General features: G+C 51.8%; 1 protein-coding gene and 1 long non-coding RNA gene across 3 annotated transcripts; one reads left to right on the top strand and one right to left on the bottom strand.

The window, feature by feature from the left end:
- Positions 1-5,389: 5,389 nt before the first annotated feature.
- On the bottom strand, positions 5,390-10,419 carry LOC138682209 (uncharacterized). 2 transcript variants are annotated; one of them, XR_011322367.1, is made up of 4 exons: positions 10,186-10,419; positions 7,786-8,408; positions 6,535-7,363; positions 5,390-6,064 (listed from the first exon to the last, which is right to left on the bottom strand). It is a non-coding gene; the product is annotated as an uncharacterized lncRNA (long non-coding RNA). The 2 variants fall into 2 exon arrangements; XR_011322366.1 differs by having other exon boundaries at positions 6,535-8,408.
- A 2,313-nt stretch (positions 10,420-12,732) lies between these two features.
- LOC104324093 (green-sensitive opsin) lies at positions 12,733-18,838 on the top strand. The gene is made up of 5 exons (XM_069770670.1): positions 12,733-13,349; positions 15,222-15,390; positions 16,940-17,105; positions 17,219-17,458; positions 17,670-18,838. The coding sequence occupies exons 1-5, from the start codon at positions 12,989-12,991 to the stop codon at positions 17,799-17,801; spliced, it is 1,068 nt and encodes a 355-aa protein (XP_069626771.1). The 5' UTR covers positions 12,733-12,988; the 3' UTR covers positions 17,802-18,838.
- Positions 18,839-27,350: the final 8,512 nt, after the last annotated feature.

Consider the following 27,350-nt stretch of genomic DNA (forward strand, 5'->3'; position numbering starts at 1 on the left):
CTATGCCTGGCAAGATCATGGAACATATCCTCCTGGAAATTACGGTAGAGCACATGGAGAATAAGGAGGTGATTGGTGACATTGCTTCACTATGGGCAAATTGTGCCTGACAAATTTGGTGGCCTTCTACAATGGGGTTACAACGTTGGTGGATAAGGGACGAGCAACAAATGTCACCTACCTGGATCTGTGCAAAGCATTTGACACTGTCCCGCATGACATCCTTGTCTCTAAATTGGAGAAAAATGGATTTGACAGATGGACTGTTTGGTGGATAAGGAATTGGCTGGATGGTCGCACTCAAAGAGTTGTGGTCAATGGCTTGATGTCCCAAGTGGAGACCAGTGATGAGTGGCATTCCTCAAGGGTTGGTATTGGGACCGGCGCTGTTTAACATCTTTGTCGGTGACATGGACAGTGGGATTGAGTGCACCTTCAGGAGTTTTGCTGACGACACCAAGCTGTGTGGTGAGGTTGACACGCTGAAGGGAAGGGATGCCATCCAGAGGGACCTTGACAAGCTTGAGAGGTGGGCCCATGCAAACCTCATGAAGTTCAACAAGGCCAAGTACAAGGTCCTGCACATGAGTTGGGGCAATACGAAGCACAAATACAGGCTGGGCAGAGAATGGACTGAGAGCAGCCCTGAGGAGGAGAACTTGGGAGTGTTGGTTGACAAGAAGCTCAACATGATCAAGCAATATATGTTTGCAGCCCGGAAAGCCAACTGTATCCTGGGCTGCATTAAAAGAATCATGACCAGCAGGTCGAGGAAGGTGATTCTCCCTCTCTACTCCGCTCTTATGAGACCCCACGTGGAGTACTGTGTTCAGGTCTCAGGCCCCCAACATAAGAAGGACATAGATGTTTTGGAGCAAGCCCAGAGGAGGGCCACAAAGATGATCAGAGGGCTGGAGCACCTCTCCTATGAAGACAGGCTGAGAGTTGGGGTTGCTCAGCCTGGAGAAGAGAAGGCTCCAGGGAGGCCTTACAGCAGCCTTCCATTACCTAAAGGGGGCCTACAAGAAAGCCAGGGAGGGACATTTTACAAGGGCATGTAGTGATAGGACAAGGGGTAATGGCTTTAAACTGAAAGAGACCATTAGATTAGGTGTAAGGAAGGAATTCTTCACTATGAGGGTGGTGAGGCACTGGCACAGGTTGCCCAGAGAAGTTGTGAATGCCCCATCCCTGGCAGTGTTCAAGACCAGGTTGGATGGGGCTTTGAGCAACCTGGTCTATGGAAGGTGTCCCTGCCCATGGCAGGGGGGTTGGAACTAGATGATCTTTGGTGCCCCTTCCAAGCCAAACCATTCTATGATTCTATGAAAAAGAATAGATTTAAGGTAATAAATCCCTTGTGCAGGATCTAGAGCTAAATATTAAAATAATAAATAAAACTATACATCCTAAATCTATCACCAAAGAGCTTTATAAACTAGGCAGACAAGTGGGGAGATATCAGAGCAGTCCAGGGGATTTATCTGTCCATTTTGAGTCTTCATGTGGCCCCTCTTACCATCATAACTGAGCACCTCACAGTCCTGGACACACTGACCCCCCCCATAACACAAAACCATGCACTGACATCTCTCTCCAGACAAATGAGGTGCAGAGAGCAAGTGACTTGTGTAAGATCTCATCTTTGCTCTTCCAAGACCATCAGACAGGCGCTGATGCCAGAGGGTTTGGGATCAGGCCAGAAACGTCCTGGTACTTCTCACAGATGGGTGGCTATGCGCGAGGAAACCTGAGAGCAACGAGGTGAGATGCAAGAGGAAAAAATGAGTTTGGGAAGCAATGAAATCCTCCTGCATCAAATGGCTTTATGGGGTATTATAGCAGGGGTGTGTGGCAGCATTCCTGCCTGACTGATTGAAAGCTAAACACTGGCAGTATTTGCTGGAGACAAGGGGGAAAGAGCTGTTGCCCAAGCCTGTAAAGTGACTTTTCTCACCTAGCTCCATTGCAGCTAGTCAATACAATGTGTACACACTGTGCCACATGCTGGTCCTCACAAGGAACTTGCTGCTGTCACTACAGTCAATAACGCTCAATTTGGGCTAAACCCCTCCTTAAAAAATGTGGCAGTCACTAAGATGCTTCCCAGATCCCTGTGCATTTACTGCAGCTTATCACCAGGCAATGAATCGGTCCTAGCTATAAGACTTCCAGAGAGGTCAACATAGTTTTTCTCCCTGGAACCATGTGTATGTGTGTTGATGAAAAGGACATTACACGATAGGTTAATTTTTTTCCCCCTCCCTTTGCTAAAGAATTTGTGCAAAGCCCATTGACACTGGTTCTCATTTTAATTGACTTTTCCAGTATTTTTTGCGTGGTTATGATGGATGCAGCTGACGAGTCAGCAGATGGTGTTGGGAAGTGACAAATTAATTACCAAGAAAGGTCACTTTTTCAAAGCACTAAACTTTCCCATGTCTTGTCCCCTTTTACCTCAAAAATGTGGCTGGCTGGCAGGTTTCCCATCCATCTGCGATGAAGCTTTCTGCATTGGGAAGGACAACCTTTAAAATAAAAAGGGAAGATGAAAATTAATCATATCTGTATTAGCTGAATGCTGTCTGCCAGGCTCACCTCTTAATTATGCAAGAGTAGTCAAAAAGGAACGGAAATGGAGAGCTGAAAATAGGGGACCTCGCTCTAAGGCTTCTTCGGTAGAAGCACCAGAGTGGGTGGGAGCAACAGGCACCTTTTTGCTGTGGGTTTGTCCAGTCCATAAAAGCAGCTTTTGGCATGTCCTCATTGCCAATGCAAAATGAGGATAAATGAAAATAAAAATCACAGCTGGAAATCTCACTCCCTAGCATTATAATGCAAAAAATCCATCCTGCTGTAGTTCCTGTAACAATTTGCAATCTGCAGGCCCCCTGAAACTCTCCTGGTTTATGAAGCAAAATTGCAGCAGAGGTTAGAAGCTTAACAAAAATATGATGTACAAAATGGAGTTGCTTGCAGTTCTGCTCATACCTAAAGTTAAACGTTTGCCATAATTGGAGTAATTTTAACAGGAAACTGGCAGTAGTAGTAAAGTCCATTAAACCATGTATCAATTGCAATGTCAAGGAATCAAGGGAAAATGAGCTCCCTGTGCCAGCGACACTGAGCATTTGTCTCCATGTCCTGTACTTTTCCCTCCAAGTCGCTCTGTGCTCGGGGTATTTTGGCAAGTGGGTTGCATGAAAAACAGGAGATAGAAGCCAATATGAGTCTGAAGCTGAGTTTCAGCCCTAGGCTAAAGCAGCGGGCAGAGAGCACATGGGGAGAGTGTAAAGGACTGAAATCCTGCACTGCCGCTCTGCCTGACTCTTGGTCAGGCATTGGAGTGTCCCCCAGAAAAGCTTGCAATTTTGGGGTGACCGTCAGAGCCATAGCACTAGCCCTGACAGCCACGGTGGGCCAAATCACCCTCTATTCCCTCATATCTGACAATCTCCTTGGATGTGTCTGGCATATATGAGAAGGGAGGACATGGCTTTGGGCACGTCCAGTTTGCTCTCACAGCCCCACCGGACCCACAGCAGCCATCAGGCTTGGAAAAAATGTGTCCCTCAGCCCCAGTTCCCCTTCCCGTTGCTCATGGGAATATCTATCTCACCCTGCTCACTTTAAATTATTTTTGCTTGGAGTCAGATGGGTCAAAAACCTGGCGCATGCTCTGCTGAATTGAACATCTGCAGTCACACAGCTGAAGTTGACATGGGTAAGGAGTTCATTTTAGGCTCCCTGCTTTGGAAGTAGGAACAGAAAGCTCTTTCTCACAGCCCAGGCACCATCCTCCAGCTGCTGTCTCTGCATGGACACGTTACAGATTTAGCAGGCACTGCCGTCTGTGGCTGCTGAACGCTTCTAATGAATAAAGCACCAGTGGCAAATTTTAATGCAGTTTTCAAAATATTAACACTAGATAAATATTTGAAGAATCACAGGCTTAAAACACATGCTAATTTGCAGCATAAATATTTTAAGGGTGCAGACTTTCCCCTCCCGTCCCCGTGCTTGCCTGGCACCCACTTCAATTTCTCCCCACTGCTCAGCGGTGTAATTCACGGTAATTCGCGGCTGCGCAGCTGGGCTGGGTGAGAATCAATAGCAAGGATTTAACTCCTGCTGACTCCCAAAACCAGTTCACTCTTGTTCTAGCAGCAAATAATGATCTCTTAGATTAATGGGGAATTTGCCTTGTGCTGTTTCTCTCTCCTCCCACTCTGCCTGGTTCCTACAGCCAACCCAGAGACAGGAGGCTCTTCTTGCTGACAGCAGTGAGCTGTGGATAAGGTACAGGTCAGACATGGGGAAGGAGGTGAAGGTTTGGATGTGCAGCAGAGGGTAGGGATCATCCCACCACTTGCCTTTCAGAGACAGCGATCTCAGTTTTACCTACAAACGCAATGCTCTGTAGCTCTTCAGTATCAACATCTCCAAGAGACCCCAGAAGGAGCAGCATCTTTGCAGGAGACCTATCTCCAGCAGGATTGCACTGATTTACACCCTCAGCAACTCACTGAGCTCCTCTGGGTCTGCAACACACCTGCAAGAGCTTCCCACAAGCATTTAAAGCCTGATAAATGAGTGCTGCACCCTGTAACGCCAAAGCCTCTCTGGAAACCAGGCCTGAGGTGACCTGAAGTAGACACCCTGAAATTGGGAACACCTGGAAATTCTGCCTGCTGCCACAGTTTCTCGATGGAAGGACAAAAGAAAGAGGAAATCATGTTTCTGGACATAGCCTGGATGGATTTAGCTTCTCTACCAGTGGTGGAGGAGACAAGCACTGGCCAAAGTGTCCTATCCCAGAACAATTGTCTTCCTTTGGAATTAAAATAAATAAATAAATAAAATCCTCCTTTTTTATAAAACAGATTTCTGTGCTTATAAAAACTTTCTAGTCTCTCAAACAAGGAAGAAAATAAACAAGAGAAAAATGTTTCCTTGCTTTGTTTTTTCTTCATTTTTGGTCACTCCTTTGCCATTCTCTCCCCAGTCTGGAACGAGCGAAGAGAGAAAGGAGAGGAGGTGAGAAAACAAGATGGGATGCATCTCATCTGTTTCCATTTTGGTTTTCAAATCCAAACCACCGGGTTTTCACTTGAAGGCTCAGGAATATTTTTAGGAATGGTAGAAAAATGCAGTTTCATGCGCAGTGAGGGGCTGTGGCTGGCTCATCCCTTGCAGATGGCTGCTCTCCCTTCACACCCCGCCGCCCTGACCTCCCGGGTTGCTGCAGATGCAGGGCTTGGCTGGTGGTGACCCTGGGGCAGGTGAGGTGCCACAGCCAGAGATGGGAGACCCTGCCTGCATCTGATAATCCGAGTCCTGGGCTGAGGCTCTGAGGCAAGGAAATTACTTAGCATTTCAGAAAAGGAGCTCTCTACCCCACTCACAGGGAATATTTATTAGATTTGATGAAAGAGCAATTTAGCCTTTACACACACCAGGCACCCACTGACCTTTTATTTTCTTATTACCTCCTTTTACCCCCCCTACTGTTCCCATATCAAACAACAATATATCAGGTTAAGCATAGCAAGACGAAACACTAAGGCACCAAGAAGTGCGTTAAATCGCTGCTTTGCAGGGCCGCTTGCACTGTCAAATCAGCAGGAGGATGATGTATGATATTCTTGCTCACACAAGGGATGCAGAATTCAGTCCTGTGGTCACCGTTGCAGATGAAGTTTGCAGGTAAGCCCCGTCTCACTGCAGAAGGCAGCGGTTGTTTTGCTGAGAAGGAAAGAGGAGGTAAGAGCAGTCAGGATCCAACCACCAGCATTTGCAGTTGTTGTCCATGGAAATTATCTGTCCATGGGAGAACGGTAGCATGAAAAGGCATTGCTGTGCTCAATGCTGCCAGCTCCCAAGAGATTTCCTGATACAGTGGACTGGATTATGCTGGATGCCCAAGATTTATCAGTGCTTTCAATGGAGAGTCGCCCTTCTCATTCCAGAAACCCTCAGCAGTTAATAGCAGTTTATCTGCAACAGGGGAGAAGAGTTTGCTGCTGCTTTATCTCCTTTCAGGCTTTCAAGGCACCAATTCACTCTGCAAGGCAACAAGGAAACAGGGTCAGATACCTTCAGGGTGAAAAAAGAGACAGCGCACATGGCAAGTCAATGTGCTCACTAGTGAGTGTTTCTGGTGGGAGAAACCTGGTCATCAGTGAAACGGCGACATATGCATCCCAGCTGGGACATGGGGCCGGGAAAACCAAATGGAAAACTCTGACAACAGCAGAAGGATCTGCAGAGACATTTGGGCCTGTCCAGCCAAGTCTGATTCCAGCACAGGACTCAAATTTCATAAAATTCCTATTTAATCCATGGATATTTTTCTTAGGTGATGAATAGCAACCTCAGTGAAAGCCTCTCAACCACAAAAGGCTTTAGAGAGCTAAACAATAAAGATTGGGAATTAAGCAGAATGAATATTAATGAAAGAAGTGGAAAAATCAATCATTTTTCCTGACAATCCTGCCATTGCTTTGCTCACCTGCGTGGGGCTGTTGCATTTACCTTTTCTCTTGTGCCGTGCGGGGTGTAGGAGCTCCTGGGCAGGACCACTTGCTCAGAGGGTTCGTGCAGAGATGCAACTGCTGCACGAGCAATGCAGAGGCTGGAGGGAGCACACGTTGTATGTGGAGAGGAAAAAGAGGCAGCAAACGGGAAGGGAGCAGGAACTGCATAAGAAAAGGGTTGTTGTATTGACGTGGGATTCAACATGCAATAGGAATCAGTGCAAACCCCTCCACTGGTTTCAGTGGCTGCAGGTCAAGAACGAAGCAGCACAGCCCAGAGCCAGCATCGTTATGTAAAGGGATGGGGAGAAGCCTGGGGTGGGCTGGATGGAAGAAATGAATCCAATTACAGGATGAAGGGCAAAGGGAGAGAAAGGACACGTTTGGTCTGGAGCAAATCCCTAGAAGGTTTTAAAGCAGGGACAGCAAGAAGCAGACAAAAATTAATTGCGGTACAGGACACCCAGCCACCACCAAGAGGAACAAGGGCTTCAAAATGGGGCAAAAGACAGGGGATAGGGCTATTCAGCTGGCTGAGAGTATGGCCAGGGCAGCATCATGAGGGATTCTTCCCTGGACACCCAAAAGTACCACCACGACACGGCTTTTCTGGGAGCTGGAACACCAGGTTGGCTGTTCATGGTCCCATAGCGACATTGAAGCAAGGAGCCAGCCCAGCCAGGCACCAGGGAGCAGCCCTGCTGGAAAGCAGAAAACAAGCAAGAAACCCCCAAATTTCCTCTGTACTCTTTCCCAAAAGATTATAATCCAGCTGGCCATGTCACAGCAGTCTCCAGGCTTCCACAGAGAAAACCAAGGGCTCCACACTAGAAACAAAAAGAAATTGACCCAGTTATGACAAAACGAAACAGCATGTATAAAGCATCGCAGCAGAGGGCTACAAACATCCACAATAAGGCCCTCAGGAATAACAGGGTTCAACTTCAAATGAGATTTACAAATTAAAAATAAAAGAGCTGGATTATTCCTATTTGCCTAAACCCCCTTTTCTGACTGCTCAGCCATTCTCAAAGCTGGGCCACGGCAGGGGCTGCTGGACACTGCAGAACAAAGGTGGTGGTGCTACGCTCTTGCAACCCTCTGAAATTAAATGAAAGCCTTTCTTTTGCCTCTCCAATTTTGCAGTTAAGCACCTGCCACTACTTGGGCAAAGCAGAGCTTGGAGAGAAGAGCTGGACATAGATCCCTGACTCCCAGCTCTCCCTGTTAACTCCTGCCTAACACCTACCTGGCTCAAATAGCCCATAAACCAGAACAAAATCCAGCAAGGGATTGACTGCAGTTTGCAGGACAGGAAGATCTCACAGGAGCAGACAGCTTCTTCTCCCTTGCTTTGGCCATCACCCTCATCAGAGGATGGCTTGCTCCCTTGCACAGCTGCTCACATACAGAGAAGTGTGCTTGTGCTGCTTGGATTTGCGGGGCTGTGCTGGCTGCTCGTCCCGTGGTGCTGCGTGGCTGGTGAGACTGTCTTGCAAACCTGCCTACTCTGCTACAGCCCTGGTTTATCACCTAGTTAGAAGTGTTGACAGCACCACACGGAGCGGTGCAGGTTCACAGCTGAGCCAGGATTGCTCAGCTCCTTGGCAAGAAAATGACAGGTCCCAAAGACTTTCTATCTCTCCAAGGAAATCCTACAGTGATTGTAGAGATGTTACCTGGATCAACAGCAGGAGCAATAGCCTAGGAGGTGACAGGGGCCTGCTTGCTTGCAAATACCATGCACATGAGATGAGGTTGGCAGTGGTGAAGCTCTCCCCAATTTTCAGCTGCCTTCTGGCCCTGGTGTATCCACCCCCTGCGAGGCTGTGCTGGTGGGGAGAGCCTGGAGGAGGAGTTGTGATGGGAAACCTGCACGGAAAACAGGAGGTGGGGTTCCTCCTGCCCAAACCTTGTGGGTGCAGCCCTTTGGGGAGCTATGAGCAAGGCAGGAGACAGGCTTCTGTGCACTCTCATTTTTGGGGACAGAAGCAAGGACATGGTACAAAGAACCTCCCCCTGCACGACCAGATCCTTGTCCTGGATGAACACAACCGTGCAAGCCCAGAGGAGCAGCAGGCAGCCAGCCCCAGCATTGTGGATGCCGACAGAGGGCACGGCTGCCTCCTCGGAGCCGCCAGCCATGGCCGAGTTAATCCCTGCTGGGGGAGGAACAGGCCCACCGAACCAAATTGTAAATACATCTGTGTCCTCCTTCTCCCTGCCACACATTTAAATCTATTTGATCCACTCTAATGGATTGATCTACAAGTTTGTGCACACACATCCTGCTTTGGATGGGGCAGCTGGCAGCGCCTCGCCCATCACGACCTGTCAGCTCCACTCAGCCTCACCTCCGCCGGGGAACGAATCCAATTACAGGATAAAGGGTTTTCTTCCCCTCCATATGGTCTCTATAGCACTCCAGCTTTATCTTTCTTTAACCCGTTTCCTGGTGAGGGAGCTCACAAGCCCGGCGTAAGCGGCTCAGCGCAGCGGCCACGCGTGGCTGCTATCTGATATGGGGAAACGAGGTCTTCCCAGGGCAGCTGGGGGTACCGGGAGGCACCGTAATATTCGCACCTTCCTCCCTCTTCTCCTGTCCACCAGGGAGGAACAAGCCCCTCCAGAAGGGAGATTCAGGGCAGCACGTTACAAAACCAGCCAAAAGCACAAAAGCGAGCTCAGCACCGTTTTGCATTCAGCATCGGTGCTCATGGCCAAGGTTTAAGGTCCTGTGCATTAGTCCATCACCAGAATTTAGGCACAGATGTTTGCTTCATGACTGATTTCTACTGCTTTTGTGTTTCTCTACACCTTACTCTGCAAGTCATTCCCTGTGTGCCCTTGGGCAAGTCGCTCCTGTGCCTTTGCCCAAGCAGCAACGACGTGCCTTGCACAGGGGTGGGGAGAGGCACCCCAAAGGGCTCCCAGCTGCTACCGCTCCGGGAAACCCACCTCCCTCGGCACATCCACGTGGTTTGCTCTGCCTGTCGCTCGAGCCCAGTGAACCAACCGTATCAGCTCAGTGCAAGTTAGTTATTTGATTATAATTATCATTTCTTGCTTTACACAGGACATGAAAGCCCAGAGCAGCTCACGCAATATGCTGACAAACAATGAATAAGAGACAATCTCATCTCAAAGAGCTTAGCAAAGCAGAAAAAAGCCTGCAAGAAGGAAGAAACCCCTTCTTTTTCCTAAGGACAAACACAAACAAAGCAAGCCTCTCCTCTTGCATTAAACAGGGCCTGAATTTTGCTATCGCCTTCTTTGTTGTAGAGTCAGCACAGAAGACAATTGAGAGCTCTCTGGGAGAGAGCCTATAAAGTTCCCCTGCTAAGAGACACCAAATTAAAGGCATCACTTTCCATTTCTGCGACAGAGATGAAGAGGGAACTGAGGTTGCATTCAGGACACGTCGTGGAGGCACCAGCTATCCTCTCCGGTGTCATTTTCCTACGCTGAGTTTATGCGAGGCCTTCAGCATCGCTCCGGCTGTCGCTGACCTGCAGAGAGCTCTAAATCCACCAGCCTCGAGGTCGGCTGAAACAGTGGCCTCAGCTCACAGGGGGAGAAAGCTGAGTCCATGAGGACAGCTGGGAAGGGACAGCCCCTTGTTAGCACAACAGAGGTGACTCGGGCTTACCTGCTCCATATTCAGCTCCCAAAAAGGGGAAAGGTCCTGGTCCAGATCTAGTTGAAGGTCAGGTGAAAGTCCTCTTGGTCCAGTTGTTGGCAGTTCTTGGTACGAAAGATTTCTGGGTACCACATACGAAGCCGAATCTGCACCATACCTTAGCTGAAAGAGTGGAGGGAGTCCACTGATCCAGGAGAAAAACTGTGGAAAAAATACCGCTGATCCTTTCCCCCACCACCCAAAACAGACTGTTATTTCACCTCTTCTCCCCACAGCTGTGCTTCGTTTGTACAACTCTGTACTCTTTAGAGGACGGAACACCACAAAGATGTGGCAAAAGTCTCACAGAGATGGGAGGTGAAAATTACTTTCTGGGAGATGAAAATTAACTTTCCCATGAGATAACCGTGTTTGTATACAAAACCTTGGAGAAGCACCAAAGCTTTCAGATGCTGCTGGCACTGACAGCGAGGTCCAAGTCTTTTGAAGGTGGACCATCATAGTGAAATCTTTTAGCTGAAAAGAGCTGCTTTCTACCATGGAAGCTGGGAGGAACACACTGGAATTGAGATGCACATCTGTTTATGTGTATTCACATATCTGGGTTCTCCTTTAATATTCAACTAATTCTGCAAAAATGTTCCCAACTTTTGTACATCCAGAAGCCTGACTATGGCCAGGAGAGGCATGAAATACCTCCAGGGCAAGCTTTATGAGAAGTAAGGCCATGGGACTTCTCCACAAGAAACTCTTCCCCCCAAGGAAGACCTAGACTGGGAACTTCATGACTGGTAGATACACAGGACATGCAGTGAGATACTTCTGAGAGGCACAGACATCCCATGGGGAGTCCTTGTCCCAGGGCACCCGAGGCTGATGTGACCCACTTACTCTCACCGTGTCCTAGTTCTGCTCCTCTTGGATCTCTGCAGACAGATCAGCAGGGCAGCAATTAGGACATCATTCATCCCACCCACACCCTTTAGCCTTCCGCTCCTGTCATCTAGCTCTGAGACACTCCAGTCTTGCAGAAGACCTCATTCATCCAGCAAGACAGCACTAACTTTTTCCATCCACCTTGTCTTGGCAGAGGGCAGTGGTGAGAAAGAGGCTAACAGATTACCGCATTAACAGATCAGGGCCATTAACGCCACCAGATGTCAGAGATTAATGGAAGAGCTTCACTAAGGCGCCTTAGGCAGGTCTCCTGGAGAAGGAGCTCCCGTGACCCAGAAGGAAGAAATGGGGAAAGAGCTTGGATAAGATGGAGCATTGGTGCTCCAGACTGGCACCAACCCTGCTGAGAAGGGTTTCACAGTCTCATGTGTGCTGGGATGGGGATCCCACACCCCATAATGAGTGCTAGGAGACTGGGAGAAGCTTCTTTCCATCCTGCTTGCTCTCCCAGTGTGGCTACAGGCTGGTGCTGGTTTCTCTGCTCTGTCTCTGGAGGGAATTCAGGACATCAGCATTGCTGAGGCTTTACCTTCCCTCCCCAGGGGCACTCAGGTCCTGCTTCTCCAGCAAGTAGCGGCAATTGGTCAAGCTGGTTTTAGAGCTGTGGCTAAGGACCCTCCCTAAACCGCGCCAATCCTTGCAAAGATGCAACCCAGATTGGTGTCCCACTTGCTGGGATGGGGAGGAGGCTCAGGTGGGAAATGATCACCAGCAGCTCCCTGGGAGACAGGGAATCGCGGGGCTGATTGTGCCACATCCATCCCTGCTGGATGGTGTACTCCCTGCCAGAAATCCTTGGAGGATCAGCTGAATAACATATATCCTTTAGCCCAGAGAGGAGGAAAGGCAGAGGAGGAAATTCAGTCTTTTGCACTCTAGCACAACCAGTGTGCATGATTCAGGGTGTAATACAGACCCGCCCCCAAAATGCTGTGTTTACCAAGATTGCAGCCTTTGGGATGGGAAGCAGTTTCCCCTCCTACTTTTGCCCAGCTCCATGCACAGAGATGACCCTTGGCCACGTTAGCAGAGCCTGGTTTTGCTCTGTGATGGGGACATGTATCCGTATTGAACCAAGCACCCAAGCACAGAGCAGCCAAACAGCCAGCGCTGAGCCAACTGCTCAGACCTGCAGAGCTCAGTCCAGTCTTCCCCTAGTGACGTCCCCAAGGTCAGTGGGGCAGATCTGGGCGCTCCCCAATTCCCAAACACTCCCATGGAGTCCTTCAGCCACCCAGGGACACCCCAAAGGCTGTGACCTGCTGTGGACCCAAGCACGGACCCATTTCCCCATCAATCGCCCAAAGCAGCCGCTCTCCAACTCACCACCGCTCCTCCTGCCTTTGCCCCTCTTCCAAAGTGCTCCCTACCCCATCCCTTCCTCCCCCCAACTCCTTAAACAATATTAAACACTTAATGGCAATTAATACGCTTTAATGCAGGTTTTGGGGCCAACTGGCTGCTTAGAGGGTGCTTAAACCATCAACCCCTCTCAATCCCGTTGCCCTTGTCATACAAAGTTAGCCGAGCCCCTAATCCAGCCTCCCCCCGCGCTCCCTCGAGGAGGCCGAAGGGTATAAAACCTCCCCTGGCACGCGGGCACCGCCAGCCCTTGAGGCGGAGCAGGGGCAGCGCACCACCTCCCGTCCCCTCAGGATTTACTGTTGTTCTTATTAATTAATTCTTTTTTTTTGAGGGGGGAGGATCTTTTAGTTGGGTATTTTTCAACATTGGGGGGTGGGGCTTCCTTTTTTTTATTTTAATTGGCGTTGAAGCAAAATTAATTACAAAACCAGAGCATTTGATTTTTAAAAAAAACCCTTAAAAGCAAAGCAGCTGCCATAACATTGGCAGGATGAATGGGACGGAAGGTATCAATTTTTACGTGCCTATGTCCAACAAGACAGGGGTGGTGCGAAGCCCCTTCGAGTACCCTCAGTACTACCTAGCCGAGCCCTGGAAATACCGCGTCGTGTGTTGCTACATCTTCTTCCTCATCTCCACCGGTTTGCCCATCAACCTCCTCACCCTCCTGGTCACCTTCAAACACAAGAAGCTCCGGCAGCCGCTCAACTACATCTTGGTCAACTTGGCAGTGGCTGACCTCTTCATGGCCTGTTTTGGCTTCACAGTCACCTTCTACACTGCCTGGAATGGCTACTTCGTCTTCGGCCCTGTCGGCTGTGCCGTGGAGGGCTTCTTCGCCACGCTAGGAGGTAAGGGCTGTGTGGTGGGAGCTTGGGTCTAAGGGCCAGGCTTGGCAGTGGGTTATCTTGCTTCTTCAGGGCTTTAGGAGCCCAGGTCCACCCCTTCATCATGCTATCGGAATGGTTGCGATGCCTGCAGCATCCCTTCCATGCAGAAAGCCATCTACCACGCCGCTGCAGTGTCGTGGCTCGTTGCATGGGGCAGAGCTCGCCATGCAAGGCGCTGCTTCCCTGCAGCTTGAAGGTGGGGATAAAGAGAGAGATTTATGCAAGTTTGATCTTGATGCCAAGAAGCACCCATCGCACAACTAGCAGGGCAGCTGCAAGGAAATGAACGCCAGGAATGGATCCTTGTTTGCAGGATCAAGCCTGGGGTCATCTGGTCACGCTGCCCAGTGTGCATGCAGGGGGTCTCACACTGAAGTTGCACGGTTAGCAGAGACCTGCTGGGGATGATCACACCATGTCCTTGAATCAATGTCAGTCATCTTTGCCAAAAGCCTTTTCCTGGGAAAGCGTGAAGTATTTGGGAGGGTTCATGGAGAGAAGAGACATCCTTTGGGAGAGAGACCACTTGGGAGGGGGACCTTGCAAAAGGGGTACAGGCATGGAGAGGAAAAGTTCAAGACAAGAAGAGGGGTCACAGCTGATCTAGGGGCAAAAGGAAGATGTAGCAGCTCTTAACCAGAAAAGCAGAGCAGCAGCATGGAGGGGAAGGAGGATTCAGGGTTGCACAGAGCTAGGGAAACCAGGCCCAGGCTTTGCAGCAGTTGCTCAGCTCTTGTCCCAGTTGCACCCAATTTGGGTGCCCTTGGGAGCTTCCTTATTTCATTTCTCAGGGAGATGAGAGCCGCTAACACTTCGCCCTGCAGAAAGCCCCCGTGCAAAACAGGGAAAATTCATTTTGCACCCCGTGCCCACGCAGCCAGCCAGGCCCACACAACACCTCGTGATGGATCTGACAACTGCTAATCCTTGCTGCAGAGATCCATAACCACTGCGAGGACTTCACTTCTTTTCCCCTAAATGGGGCAATTTTCCAGAATGATGCTGATTTAAAAAAAAAAAAAATTAAAAAAAAATGTATATTTTGGAAGGCAAAAGCAAAGCTAAATGTCCTGATACAAGCCAAGGACAGACTTGGTCTTGCAGTCAGAAGATCATATGGTTCTGCACCATTTCTGATCAAGTGAGCCTGTGGGCTTTCAGGCAGCATTATTTGCCCTTCCAATGGTTGTATCTAGTAAAGAAGAAAGAGGCTCCTGTTCACAGGGAAGAAAGTTTGATGGGAAGCAGTCACTGTGCGAGCAGCAGGTCTCCAGCGAATCCTAGCACAGGGTGTAGTTATCAGCAGATTATCACAGCTGGGGGCATTAGCAGGCTTACAGCACCGACTAAACGCTCCCAATCCCCTGAAGTTTAATTATCCCTTATAAATACATGTGCACGCATGCCCACCCACACAGCCTCCCCTGTACACCTCCCCCTGATCTAGCACTGGCGGAAGACTCCTGAAATACACATTTAAAGGCATCAACAGGTTTGGACACATCTGGTATCTTTACCAGAAATTGTACTTCCTTGCGCCCAGGTGGAATTCACCCCCTTGATTTTTAGATTATTAAAACCCCCATGATGGTTCCCGTTCTCCATCACCAGCATCCCGCTGTGGCACAGATGCTCCGCTCCACTCCCAGACCTTTTGCACGTTATGGCCAGGAGATTCTCAGCTATTAAGTAGGATGCTGGTTAACCCTTGCTCATCCAACTCCTCAGTTCCCTCTGCTCTTCACTGCAACCATGAGACCATGAAGGGAAGAGATCAAGCCCAGAGAAGCTCTTACCACCACCGTACGCTCTCTCTTTCTCTCCATCCCACAGGCCAAGTCGCCCTGTGGTCCCTGGTCGTCTTGGCCATAGAGCGCTACATCGTCGTCTGCAAACCCATGGGAAATTTCCGCTTCTCTGCAACCCATGCCATGATGGGCATCGCTTTTACCTGGATAATGGCCTTTTCCTGTGCCGCTCCACCCCTCTTTGGCTGGTCCAGGTGAGTCAAAGGATGCTCAGCAGCAGCCCCAGCTGCTGTGCAAACACCCCAGTGGGAAAGGACATGAAACTCGAGCTGAGAGAGGCAATGGGGCGAGTCAGAACAGAAATGGGACCTCAGCTGTCAGTCCCACAATGGCTTAGTGTCCCCTAGCCAAAGACAGCCACAGGCTCAGCATCTCCAGCTGCAATAGTCCTTTATGTTCTGCAGAGAAAGAGGGGCTTCAACAGGCACGGCTCGTCTCACCCATGCTGTGAAGAGCCCATTTCTCTCTGCAGACCATAAAGAGCATTTGGACAACCAGGCCAGCAGGCAAGGCTGCTCAGGGGAGGCAAACCTGGCCTTACTGATGCGCTCTCACCCCAGAATTGCTCCTGGGAGCCCTGCAGCACCTTTCCCAGCACCCCTGCCCAACTCTCCCCGCAAGCCCATCTGTCCTGCTCCTGACACCGCAGCACATTTCAGCTCCCCGCAACAAATGCCCCACTCGGATGCAGCAGCCCCTCAGTCCCCTTCCCTGCTCCAGCCTTACTGCTCCTGAGCACCGACCAGCACCGTGCAGCCAGCTGCAGCCACACGCTGCAATTCACCTCTGCGTGGAGCAAGGGACAGAGCCTGAGGGGTGAGGGACTGAAGGCTCAGGATTCAGGGGTGAAAACAGAAGCAACGCTGGCTGCTCAAGCCACAGGCTACTCACTAGGCTACAGTGAATGTGGCCTCCAGGCAGCTGAAGCCCATCTCTGGCTCTTGCACGCACCCACATCCCTGGCCAGGAGCCGAAGCAGCAGCCAAAGGCCACCTGGAGCATAAGGGAGGAAGCTGAGGAGATGGAGGCGATTTCTCTAAAGCTGCAGCTCCGGCCCCTCCTGACACCCCACTGCAGATCTGCCCTGTGGGGTCATAGCAAGCCCCTACCAGCCCTTTGAGCACATGCAGGAGGTGGCTTGGGGCAGCAAAGTCCCTTTACCATCCACCTGCGGTGAGGCATAGCCAGATGGTCCCTGTCTAGCCTTGAATTGGGATCCCTGCCCACGCAGCCGGTCCTTGGCTCTGAAGCAGACCTGAGCTGCATTCCTTTGAGCCAGCCCCCCTCCAGACACAGGCTGTGCATCCCTTCACCCCCATGTAGCAGCGTGGACAAAGCCCTCAAGAGCTTGGACGCACCAAGCTGGTGGCTCTCATCCCTGCTCGGCATCCCTCCATCCGCAGAGGGAGACCAGGTGGCTCCCGGCAGGCAAGTGCTCAGCCACGTAGGAAGGAAATAAATAGCCCATTCCCGTGGGAGGGAGCGAGTGTCACAACAAACCGATGCTGCGCGCCCAAGTGCAATATGTCGGCACGGCTTGTGCCGGCCCCGAAGGAGCCGTGTGCTGCAGAGCTAGCGAGGCCGGGTGCATGGGATGCAGAGGAGAAGCCAGGGAGGAGCTCACCCAAAACACACATGCCGCTCTTCGAGCATCCCCCATTGAGAATTTGGTCCCTAGGTTGAGCCCCTCCTGTTGCCCCCAGGGAGGGTCCTGGTGAAGATCCTAACCTTTCTCACTGGCAGATACATGCCGGAGGGGATGCAGTGTTCCTGCGGCCCCGACTACTACACCCACAACCCTGACTACCACAACGAGTCCTACGTACTCTACATGTTTGTCATCCACTTCATCATCCCGGTCGTGGTCATTTTCTTCTCCTATGGGCGACTCATTTGCAAAGTCCGAGAGGTAACGTTGGGAGGGGATGAACGGGGACAGGGTGGGCAGCTCAGGCAAGGGAGGGGAGATGGTCCGGGGGTGGAAAGCTGCGGGGTGCCCCTCACCACCCGCGCTGCCCGCAGGCAGCTGCCCAGCAGCAGGAGTCAGCCACGACCCAGAAGGCCGAGAAGGAGGTGACGCGGATGGTGATCCTCATGGTGCTGGGGTTCATGCTGGCCTGGACGCCCTACGCCGTGGTGGCATTCTGGATCTTCACCAACAAGGGAGCGGATTTCACCGCCACGCTCATGTCAGTGCCTGCCTTCTTCTCCAAGAGCTCCTCCCTGTACAACCCCATCATCTATGTCCTCATGAACAAACAGGTGAGATGCCCCACGTCATGCAGGGTGAGCCTCTGCCCTTGGCTTACCAGCACGTCTGGGGTCACCGCAGGCACCTTGCTCTTTCCCAGAAGTGGGTGAATCTCAGCCTGGTGGGAGCAGCAAGCTCAGGGACTGTTGGGGGCTCTTGGTCCTGCAACATGTCCCCGCTGGCCCCCGATACCATCGTTTTCCATTTCTCTCCCCCCTTCAGTTCCGTAATTGCATGATCACCACAATCTGCTGTGGCAAGAACCCCTTTGGAGATGAAGACGCCTCCTCTGCCGTATCCCAGAGCAAGACCGAGGTCTCATCCGTCTCCTCCAGCCAAGTGTCACCTGCATAGACCATGGACAGTTTGAACTGGCATGACCTGCCGAGCTCGGGGACCAAGACAGACACCCACACACCCACAGTCTCATTTCACGCAGTCACTCCCTTGTGCACCGACACCTCCCCCTGCACAAGCAATTCGCTGTGCACATACTGCAGTAGCTTCCCCCCCCATGTGCAGACCCCCAGCCCCAGGCACGCTCACTGGGACACCCCTGCACCCACTGGTGCAAACACAGCACTCTGAGCTCTTCCACACTGACACAGCCCCTTGCAGGGGAGCCCAGGACCCTTCCCCAGCTCCCAGGAGCTGGTCAGCTTTTGGGGACCTGTCCCAAGCACCAGCAAAACCCCCTGCTTTGTTCACATCACGTTAAAAGGGCAGCAGCCAGTGCGAAACCCCAAACTGGAATATTTTCCTCCCTTCTGCCCTGAAACACGCTCCCTGCTAGCATCCCCTTTCCCTGGTGCTCAAGGGAGTGTCACAGAAGCATTCAGCCCTCATTTGCAAAAATTAAGTACACTAAGAAAGCACCATTGCAAAAACCCCAGAAGCATGAACCCGTGGCTGGAGCGGTCCCAGCTGCCCCTTGCCAGCACCCGAGCCTGGGGCTCGCCAGAGCTGCGCACCCCGCTGCCGGCACAGCCGATGGAAATCAATACCCGTAGTCTTTATAATTCAATATAACAGATGGAGCTGTGAGCGGGCTTTGCTTCAAGCCTGACTCCCTGTATCCCCAAGACAACATTGTAGATATATTTTTTTTGTCTTGGAACCTGTAAATATTTGCTCACATACTTTGAAGTCTCTATCTTTCTCAGCCCTTCCCATTCTCCTCCTCCTCCTGACTCCAAGGCAGAGAAACCGTCTTTCACCTTCGCTCCTGCTGGCCAGACACGCACAGCCAACCTTGGAGGGTGGGACAGGTACCCGAGCGCTTTCCTGTACATATTTTATAAATAATATCGTGTCAGCACAAGGACTTCTACACTCAAGAAGTAGGGATTAAAAAATAAGAAATAAACAGAAGCAGCACAGAGAAAAATACAGATGCCCAGTCCTTGTCCTTTTTCTTGCGCTGCGTTAACAAGATGCTGGTGTCCAGCCGAGAAAGTGCAATGCTGCTGTTGGAGACACAAGCCTGGAGCTGTCCTGAAAGCCATAGGAAGGAGGATCTGTGGGTTAGACCAGCCCAGATCACAGAGGGGAGAGCAGTGACCACCCCCAGCAAGGTGACAGCTCTGTTATCTGGAGCATCAAAGGGGTTTAGACGCAAAAAGAGACACAGACAGTGCACAGCGCAGCCGATGCTTGTGCCATGGCCCTCGCCGCCCAGCCTACCACCAGCCATTATTTTTTGGTCCTTTAATATTTAAGCATCCCCCGCGTAGCCTTAAATAAAGCTTCAGCAGAGAGCTTTTTGCAGAGTTCAAGTTCCCCTCCCCGCGGGGCCCTTCGAGTCAGCGTCATTAAGGAATTGGCAGAGTCAGGGAAAAATTGTTCCCTGTGTCAGTGAATTTGTTACCGAGCCGGCTGGAGCGCAATCCCGAGTGCATTTACTGCCGGGGCTCTCGCCCTCTGCCACCCTCCCTGTTCAGCACACACACACATCCCCTCTCAGGCATTTCTCCTCCTTTTTTGGTCCAAAGTAACAAAAACCAGGAGGAACCCCAAGGCTTGCCCCTGGGATGGGAATGCAGGAACAGAAACCACGTTTTGCTCCAAACCACCAGCACAGCCGTACCCTGGGGAGGGGGGGGAAGGATACTGCCCTCAGCCCCAGCTCTCCGGGCACCCTCCTGCCTCTGCACCCGGCAGGACTGCGCCTGCATCCGTCCGAATTTGGGGCTCCTGGCCAGGGCCCAATGCTGGGGTCACCGCAGGAACAGGTCTCGGCACCACTCCTGCACCAACAGCTACGCTGAATAATTCATGACCCGCTCTCCCCAGGTCTCGGGAGCCTCCTTTCCTTCGCCTACAAAGCAACAAGCCCATTTCCTTTTGTTCTTTGAAGCGAGGGAGAAGCAGAGGAGCGGAGGCACCGGGGCTTTTTTATAGTGAGTGATTGAACACACCGCGTGCGAAGGAAGCCTCCTCGGCATTGCTTATCTCACCCCCTAGACTTTTGAGTGCAATATATTATGGGAACGCAACCCTCCATAACCACACGCCCTGAAGAGAGCACGGTGCCTGGCTGCGTATCCCCCCCCACTTTTTTCTTTTTTTAAATGCTGCAGTTATAGTTGAGGGCTGCTTGCCTTTTGCTGCCATGCAGCAACGCTGGAAGAATTCACAACGACGTAGCAGACGCTGGAGGGGGATAACAGCAGCCCGTGACCCCAACGGGGAGCTCCGGAGAGCCAGGGAGCTCCTCGGAGCAGGCTGAGGCTTTGCAGCCGGATTTCCCATGGGCGCAAGAGAGATGGCGCAGAACGCCCCGGCCCTGCGGTGCTGGGGCTGGCTGGGCAGCGGCAGATGCTGGCAGCGATGCCTTCTGGCCCACCCCACCTGCACTCAGCAGCCAGCTGCCTCGCCAGATGTGTCACCCCCCCGTGACACCGCAGCGGACGAGCGAGCGCCGCTTGCAAAGCCGGTGGAGGTCACGAGCACCCGGCCTGCCCTTGCAGCCCCAGGGATGCTTTGTAGAGGGAATTTTCTCCAGCAGAATAGTTTTACCTCCTTGGTGCATCTACCCCGCTGCAAGGAGCCTTCTTGAGGTGGATATTGCCTGGACCGGCTGTGTGCGTGCAGTGACCCGAGCGTGGCTGGCTGGTGATGCTCTCAAAGTGCAGGCAGCTTGAAATCAGACAGATTGAAGTCCTCCACGGTGCAAAGGAGGAGCTGCTTTATTTGGGGCAGAGGCTGCAGATGGGAATAAAAAGATAAACCCATCCTAAGAGAGCAACCCCACTGCTTCTGCCTCCAGCCCCTCGCTATCCGAGGTGGCCCCGCAGTGGCAGCTGATGACAACGCTCACCTCTACTTGAACAAATCTCTGCAAAAAATTAAAGCCTCCAAGTTGCATCACTGGTTTCTCCAAAACCATAGGGATAGGGGAGGAATGCAACAGCCAGACAATCTGCAGCCAAAAGCTGAAACCTCATCCAGCCCTCATCGATTCAACCTTTCAGTAGCAGAACCCATCTCATCAAAGGGGTCTTCCTTTTTTGTCCACCTGTCCTTGTTTTAAACACTGTGCTTTGGAGGTGTGAAGTCATAATTTTCTTGCAACTGCCCACCAAGCCATGCTCCCCTCATTTTTCAAATCCAGGGGCTTTTAAAGATGTTCTTTATCGATCCAACACTTATTTATATGCGAACAATAGGAGAAGATGGTTAGTTCAGTTATTAAATTTAGAGAGCTGACAAAAGCAATCAGAAGATATATCACTTAATAAGAGATTAAGAGGGAAACAGCAGGAGCCCAGATTTCTGACCCAGTGTTTCAGATTGTTTTATACGTGTATATCTATGTATTTTTACTGCTCAGATGGCAACATAATAAAATGATACAATTGTGCGCTTTGCCCACAGGGTTTTATCACTAATTGATTTTGCAACAGCTCATCTAATCTCAATTCCAAAAGCTTTTGTGTGAGCTGCATCAAAGGGGACTATCGTGTCCAGGGGCATCTATCTCCTGGCAGAGGGAAACCCAGGCCTGGGGGGCTGCAGCCAAACCAGGGAACACGATGGGCACAGGGGCTCAGCCCCACCATCCTCAGCGAGACAGAGCCTGGGCACCGGCCACTCGCCACCCTTGGCATGAGGAAGTCATGCCCAGCCTCTTCCTCAGCTCAGCCTGCGATGTTTGCATGCCCCAACCAAAACTACCAAGGGCTCAGACCTCGTGGCAAACTGAGCTGGCTGAGGACCCATGCAGGATTCAGCCTGTCCCCATCCCAGAGACCTGGTGGCACATGTCACTCCTCACCGTCTCTGCTGGGACCATGGCGTGCTATCACTGCTGCTGGTGCAAGTAAATCAGTATTTCCCATGATTTGGAAAGGCAGACAAATGGGAACCTGATTTCAAAATTCCTTAACCCATTTTCACACAGTTAAGCTTTAATCGATCTTCATTATGTTTTCTTTTCACTAAAGCTCCTCATATTACAAGGACAAGACATCCAGTGACAATTATTGTTCTTTAAAATTTGATGAACTTCATATGCAGATCAGATCTGGGCACGGCAGACCTCTTGGCATATCTATGAATTAACCATTTGGTTAAATAACCTGGGGCAGGAGCTACCCTTTAGGACCCTTGGACAACCCAAACCTTTCCCATACGGGAAATACCCGTGTGCACCAGCCCCAAGGAGCTGGGAGATCCCCAAACCAAGCCCCAAGGTCCCACCCTTGAAAAATCACTCAGGAGTTCTTTCCACTTTTCCATAAATACATTGATATTTTCAGGCACTGCTTGCAATCAGGAAGAATCATTCCAGCATCACTCATTCATAGCAGATAATTGCACACAGAGCAGGTACCGTCACCTTCTCTGCTGTTGGCCTGAAGTTGCTCAGCAGCCCCCCGTTGCTACCACCTAAATTCACATGCAATTGAGGAAAGCAGCCAGACTTCGCCAGGAAACCGTGACAGTTGGAAATTCAGGCCCAAAGGGCATTTCAGTGTCTAACTCTTATCCCCACTGCAGCTGGGATTGCTCCTCCTTACCCAAGTATTGCCATCATCTGTTTTAGGAAAACTGCAGTAATTGGCTCAATTCATTTTAAATCAGTTATCATTTGTGCAAGCAGCAGTCAGGGGAAAAGCAGCTTGTAGTTAATAACATCCCTAATTTGGAGACATTGGCAGGGACGAGGAGGGAGATCTCAGCAAGGGGCCATTCTTTGGTCCTTGCCCCGCAGTGGCTGCAGGGCGCAGACTGAGATCCTGCACCGAAACACAGGGACAGGCACGGGGTGTGAGGCTGCGAGGTTTGAGACGGGGTCCCGGCCCGGTGCCATGCCGTATAGCACTCATCCTGCCCTGGGGCTGATCCCCTTCAGGCTGAGACACTGCTTTCTGGGGTTTCTCCTGGGACAGGTTTATCACATCTGAGTGCAGAAGCAGCAGCCGGGATGCCGGAGGGTCTGGCTCTGTCTATTTGTCTCTGCCAAAGGAAAAACATCTCCTGTCCGGCCACGCCAGCAGCTCTGGAAACAACAAGATTAAGATTAAAAAAACTCCCCCCTTCCCCCTGTGCCATCACACTCATAGGGCTTGGGGGTCCAAATCCCACCCCAGCCCCTCTCCGGGGTGCATGGACCCTGGTACCATGGGGAGAAGCTGCCCCTCATGGGCAAAGCTGTTGGGGTTAAAGCTTGGGAGAGGCCAAGATTTCCCCCTGCCAGTGCCAGGGGCACATTGCACAGCCCCAACAGCCTCTCCTCCAGGAGGCTGAACCCAGGGAGACCCAGGCAGTGTTTGCACCTCCCAGGAGGGTGCACGAGCACCCACATTTGTGTCATTTCCCAGCATGGACATCCCCTGCCTGTGCAAAGGCTCTCCAAATCCATCACCACTGCCTGTGTCACGTTAGCAGCAATAAAAAGATTCAAACAGCAATTCCTTACTTTTATGAACAAATGGCCCTGGATGGATGATTCAGGCAGCATTCAATTCCCCAGCAAGAAAGTGTCAGCAAAAACCCAGCCTCTTTCATGTAGGTGGATAACTGCAAATAAAAGTAGGGAATTATTAGCACTTAATACTTGGTGGGTTTTTTTACTCCCTAGTGCTCTTCTCTGGTAGATGCCAAGCACTTTAGATAAACTAACAGGCAGGGGGGCCCTGGCTAAGGGGAGATGCGTGGATCGTGGTGATAGTTCCAGACACTGAGACCATCCCCATATCACTGCCAGGGCTCTCCTCCAGTCTGCCCCCTCCAGAGCCTCTTTTCTCCCCCGCCAGCCCCTTCTCCCATTTCCTTCCCTCCCCATCCATCCCCCCCTCACCCCTGCCCTCCCATTCACAGCTCGCTGCCACCAACACAGGAGCCTCAGGACCCCCCAGCCCCACGGTGGCAGGAGTCCCCAGCCCCAGAGAGGGTCCAGGGTGGCTTCCCCATGGATCTGGGGCTGCTTGTGGCTGTGAACGAGCATGGAGACACACACGCCAGCCTCCTCCAGACTCTCTATTTCTCCTTCATCAAGACTGCCTGTATTTTTCTTGTTCATCAGACTGACAAATGGGCAGAAAACAGACTTCTGGCTATTTCCTGTGCAAGCTGCCCACTCCTCCTCTCCCCTTGGTGATGACTGAGAGCTGAAGAAGCAGGAATAGCATATAAATTTCCTCCCTCCTTTAATAAATACCTCTATTACCTAGCGCTTTCTCCCAGCTCTCTCCAGCTGGCTGCTGCAGGCTCCTTCTCACTCGCTTGGTGGCTTGCTGCCCGCCAGGCAGACGTGATAAACTGAAATTCTCATTTCTATGGGGAATAAACAGCAGGACCAAGCCAGGCTGGCTGCAAAGGGCTGGGGACAGCACCAGAGGGGAGAAACCCCCTCTCTGGAGTCTGTCTGCAGCTTTGCATCATCTCATGGGGAGCCAAATGAATTAATTTATTAGGGAAGGTGGGGTTGGGTCTTGTCTGACTGCATGGCAGCAGATCGTGTCCTCTTTTTGGACAACCTGCCCTGGTCCCGCGGGGGAGGAGGATTCCCACAGTCCCCAGGGACCCCGGTGCTGTGGGTGCAGCTGGGCTTGTCCCAGGCACCACCGTGCACCTTGGGGTGGGCCTGAGATTTAATACAGGAAGGGCATAAGGACAAACTATGCTTAAAATCTCACCGAGATGATGCAGGAGGAGCAGGAGGGTTTGATGGCGGAGGTAAAGCCGTCACAGAAGTGATTTGCGCCCTGGTCAGCAGTGAAAGCAGTTTTGCAAGGCAGCTTCTTCCTGCTTGGGAGAAGTGATGCAGGTGGCTTCTGCTGGAAAAACACTGATGGCAGAAAAAGTCATGTCTCGGGAAAGGTGAAACGCCTGTCTGCCACCCCTGCAGAAGGCTTCCAGCATGGGGAGAAAGTGGGAGACCCAAAGGAAGAGGCGTTGTTGAGGTAGGGGGTACAAACAGAGATCCCACATCCATGCTGAGACTACCCTGTCCAGCTCAGGGCCTCTGGAGACCCCACGCTGGCACGACTGGGGTGGCAAGGGACAGTGTCTTGGTAGCACTGCAGCCAAGCATCCTCCCCCTGCAAACCCCCAGTGCCCCAGACTCCCAGGTCTGTGTATCTCCCTTCTGCTGGGGGCACAGAGGAGGAAGGGAAAGACGCCCCCGACTCACACGTGCAATGCAATTAGGAGCATTCAGGATATACTTTAAAAAGCATGCAGAAAAAGCCATAAAAATACAGAAGCCACATGAAGTGAGCTGCAGACCTTGGGGCGCAGGGCAATCTGTGTGATTTTCAGCAAGACGGGAGCATCCTTCCAGTGGAGACAGCTTGGCATCAGCACAGCTCTGCGGGCACTGTTGCATCTCTGCCGCCCAGAGCTCCCTGCCCAGGACGTAGCAGCACCGCACGACAGCTTGTTTACAAAGAGACCCTGCCCAGAGGCGACTCCTAAACACATTTCACTCCATATGATGCTGCAAAGAGACATCAGAGAGCTGGGATTTGTCCCCTGCCTTGCTTTACTGAACAGCTTTTGCATGCATGTCTGAGCAGGGCTGCTGCCTCGCTCCAGCCCGGCTGGGCTGCTGCTGCAGCAGGCAACCAAAAATGTCCCGTGCAAAACCAAATTCCCATCTTCAGCTCAGCTCTGGTGCATAAGTGAAAAGAAGCCAGGAGCCTGGCAGCCTGACCCCTTGCTGGGTTTCTCCTCCCTGTACCTCCTTTTATTCCTAACCTTTTCCTGCAGCTAAACCCAGGACAAGGCTCACTTTGTCAAATGAAGAAAGCACTGCAGCAGGACAGCAAACACCTTACTCCATCCCAGCCCCTGCTGGTCTATAAGACAACAAGTAAAAGCCATCAGCTTTTTACATGCCCAGCATCGCCAACAGCCCCTCGGGGGACCAGGTTATTCCCCCTCTGCATCGGGCACATCCCTGCGCTTCATGCAAGTGGAGTTGCTGCAGTCCCACCATCCTGTCTCCCACCCATCAAGCGGGCAGCATTGCTGTTCCCGTTCCCTACGGCATAACACCCTGCCGCAAGCCGCCCTCGCAACTGGATTGATGGCGGTGCTTTGCAAAGCCTGAAAAAACCCACCTTAAAAAGGAGTATTAGGGGGTGGCAGCCACCCAATTTCCCCCGTAGCCGGCACTTGGTCTGTCTCATCCGTTTCCTGGAGTCTATTTAACTTCTAAATTTAACAAGCTTCTAAACAAGTAATAGCAGCAAGTGGCAGTGCCCGGCTCCCAACCTGCAAGTGGCATTTCAGGGGCCAGGCCGCCATCAGCACGAGCAATAGGAAATTTCTCAAACGTCTCTTTGATTTATGGCTCTAGTTAATTCTCCAGGAGGCCTGAAAGCTGCCCCGAATGCACGAAACCTCAGAGGGATAAATAATTTACCAGGTGGTTAAATATTCTTTAAGGTCTAGAGAACATCAGCAGGAGCACAGATTTCAGGGGATAACGCAAAACTACAAACTGAGCATAAAGGCAGGAAGGGGTGGCCTGAAATGGGCACTACCATCGGCTTAGTGCTGAAGGAGCACTAGATGCAGCAGCCGAGCCGATGCCATGGGAGGGAAAGGACCGGGACATCCCATTGCTGCTGCATCTCCATCCAGCAGGATCAGACACAGCAGGGAGCAGGCTTAGCCAGGGGTTTAGGGGAATATCCCTCCCAGATGTGCCCTGCCAGCTGTGCAATGCAGAAGTGCAGTGTGGGCTGCCCTGCCCGTGCTAAAAAAACTGATGAACTGGGGAGCAGGGAGGGAAGCAGGGGGAGGCAAGTACCCAGGGCATGCAGGCAGGGGAGGCTGTCTCGCCTGGCAGGGCTTGAGCAAAGCCACGTCTTGCTTTGGACAACGCTGACGCTCAGGGCAGAGCAGCCCTGAAACACGCCTGGCACAGCCTGGTGCCCTTGGAGGCCACGCTGGAAGGACACAGCATTTTGGCAGCAGACCCTTGTGAAATGGGATGTCAGGTGGATGTTTTTGCCCCCCCCGCCCCCCCCTTGCTCTTTCTCCCCCATGAAATCCTCCCGAGGCACAGAGATCAGGGAGGTACTTACACCCTGCGCTGGAGGGGAGCGAGTAACCTTTGGGCTGATGCTAGAGGAAGACCACAGTGCAAGAGCCACCACTGACCGAAGCAAAAGGATGGAGAGGAGAAACCAAAGTTGTCCCCCTGCAAGCCTCCCAGCACCATTTCAGCCTCAGGTCAGGATGTTTTGGGACTCCCAAAAGCAACAGGGCAGCCCTAAGCCCCGCCAGCAGCCCACAGCGTGTGGCAGCAGCCCACGGCAGACGCAGCCTCCAGCATCCCCACGGCACCGGGACCGGCTGCCGGGGAGCCCGGCAGAGGTAGATGGCAGCAAAGCCTATTTCTTGCAACAACCGGGATGCGACAGCCCGGTCCCCACTCAGATGCCA

Source organism: Haliaeetus albicilla, chromosome 26 (genome assembly GCF_947461875.1).
Source record: "Haliaeetus albicilla chromosome 26, bHalAlb1.1, whole genome shotgun sequence".
Classification (NCBI taxonomy): Eukaryota; Metazoa; Chordata; class Aves; order Accipitriformes; family Accipitridae; genus Haliaeetus; species Haliaeetus albicilla.

What these genes read in the sequence shown, in the direction of transcription:
- LOC104324093 (XM_069770670.1), top strand. Translation starts at nt 12,989, where the DNA reads ATGAATGGGACGGAAGGTATCAATTTTTACGTGCCTATGTCCAACAAG. An exon ending in CTTCTTCGCCACGCTAGGAG is followed by an intron (nt 13,350 to 15,221) that starts GTAAGGGCTGTG and finishes TCCATCCCACAG; the next exon opens with GCCAAGTCGCCCTGTGGTCC. An exon ending in ATGTCCTCATGAACAAACAG is followed by an intron (nt 17,459 to 17,669) that starts GTGAGATGCCCC and finishes TCCCCCCTTCAG; the next exon opens with TTCCGTAATTGCATGATCAC.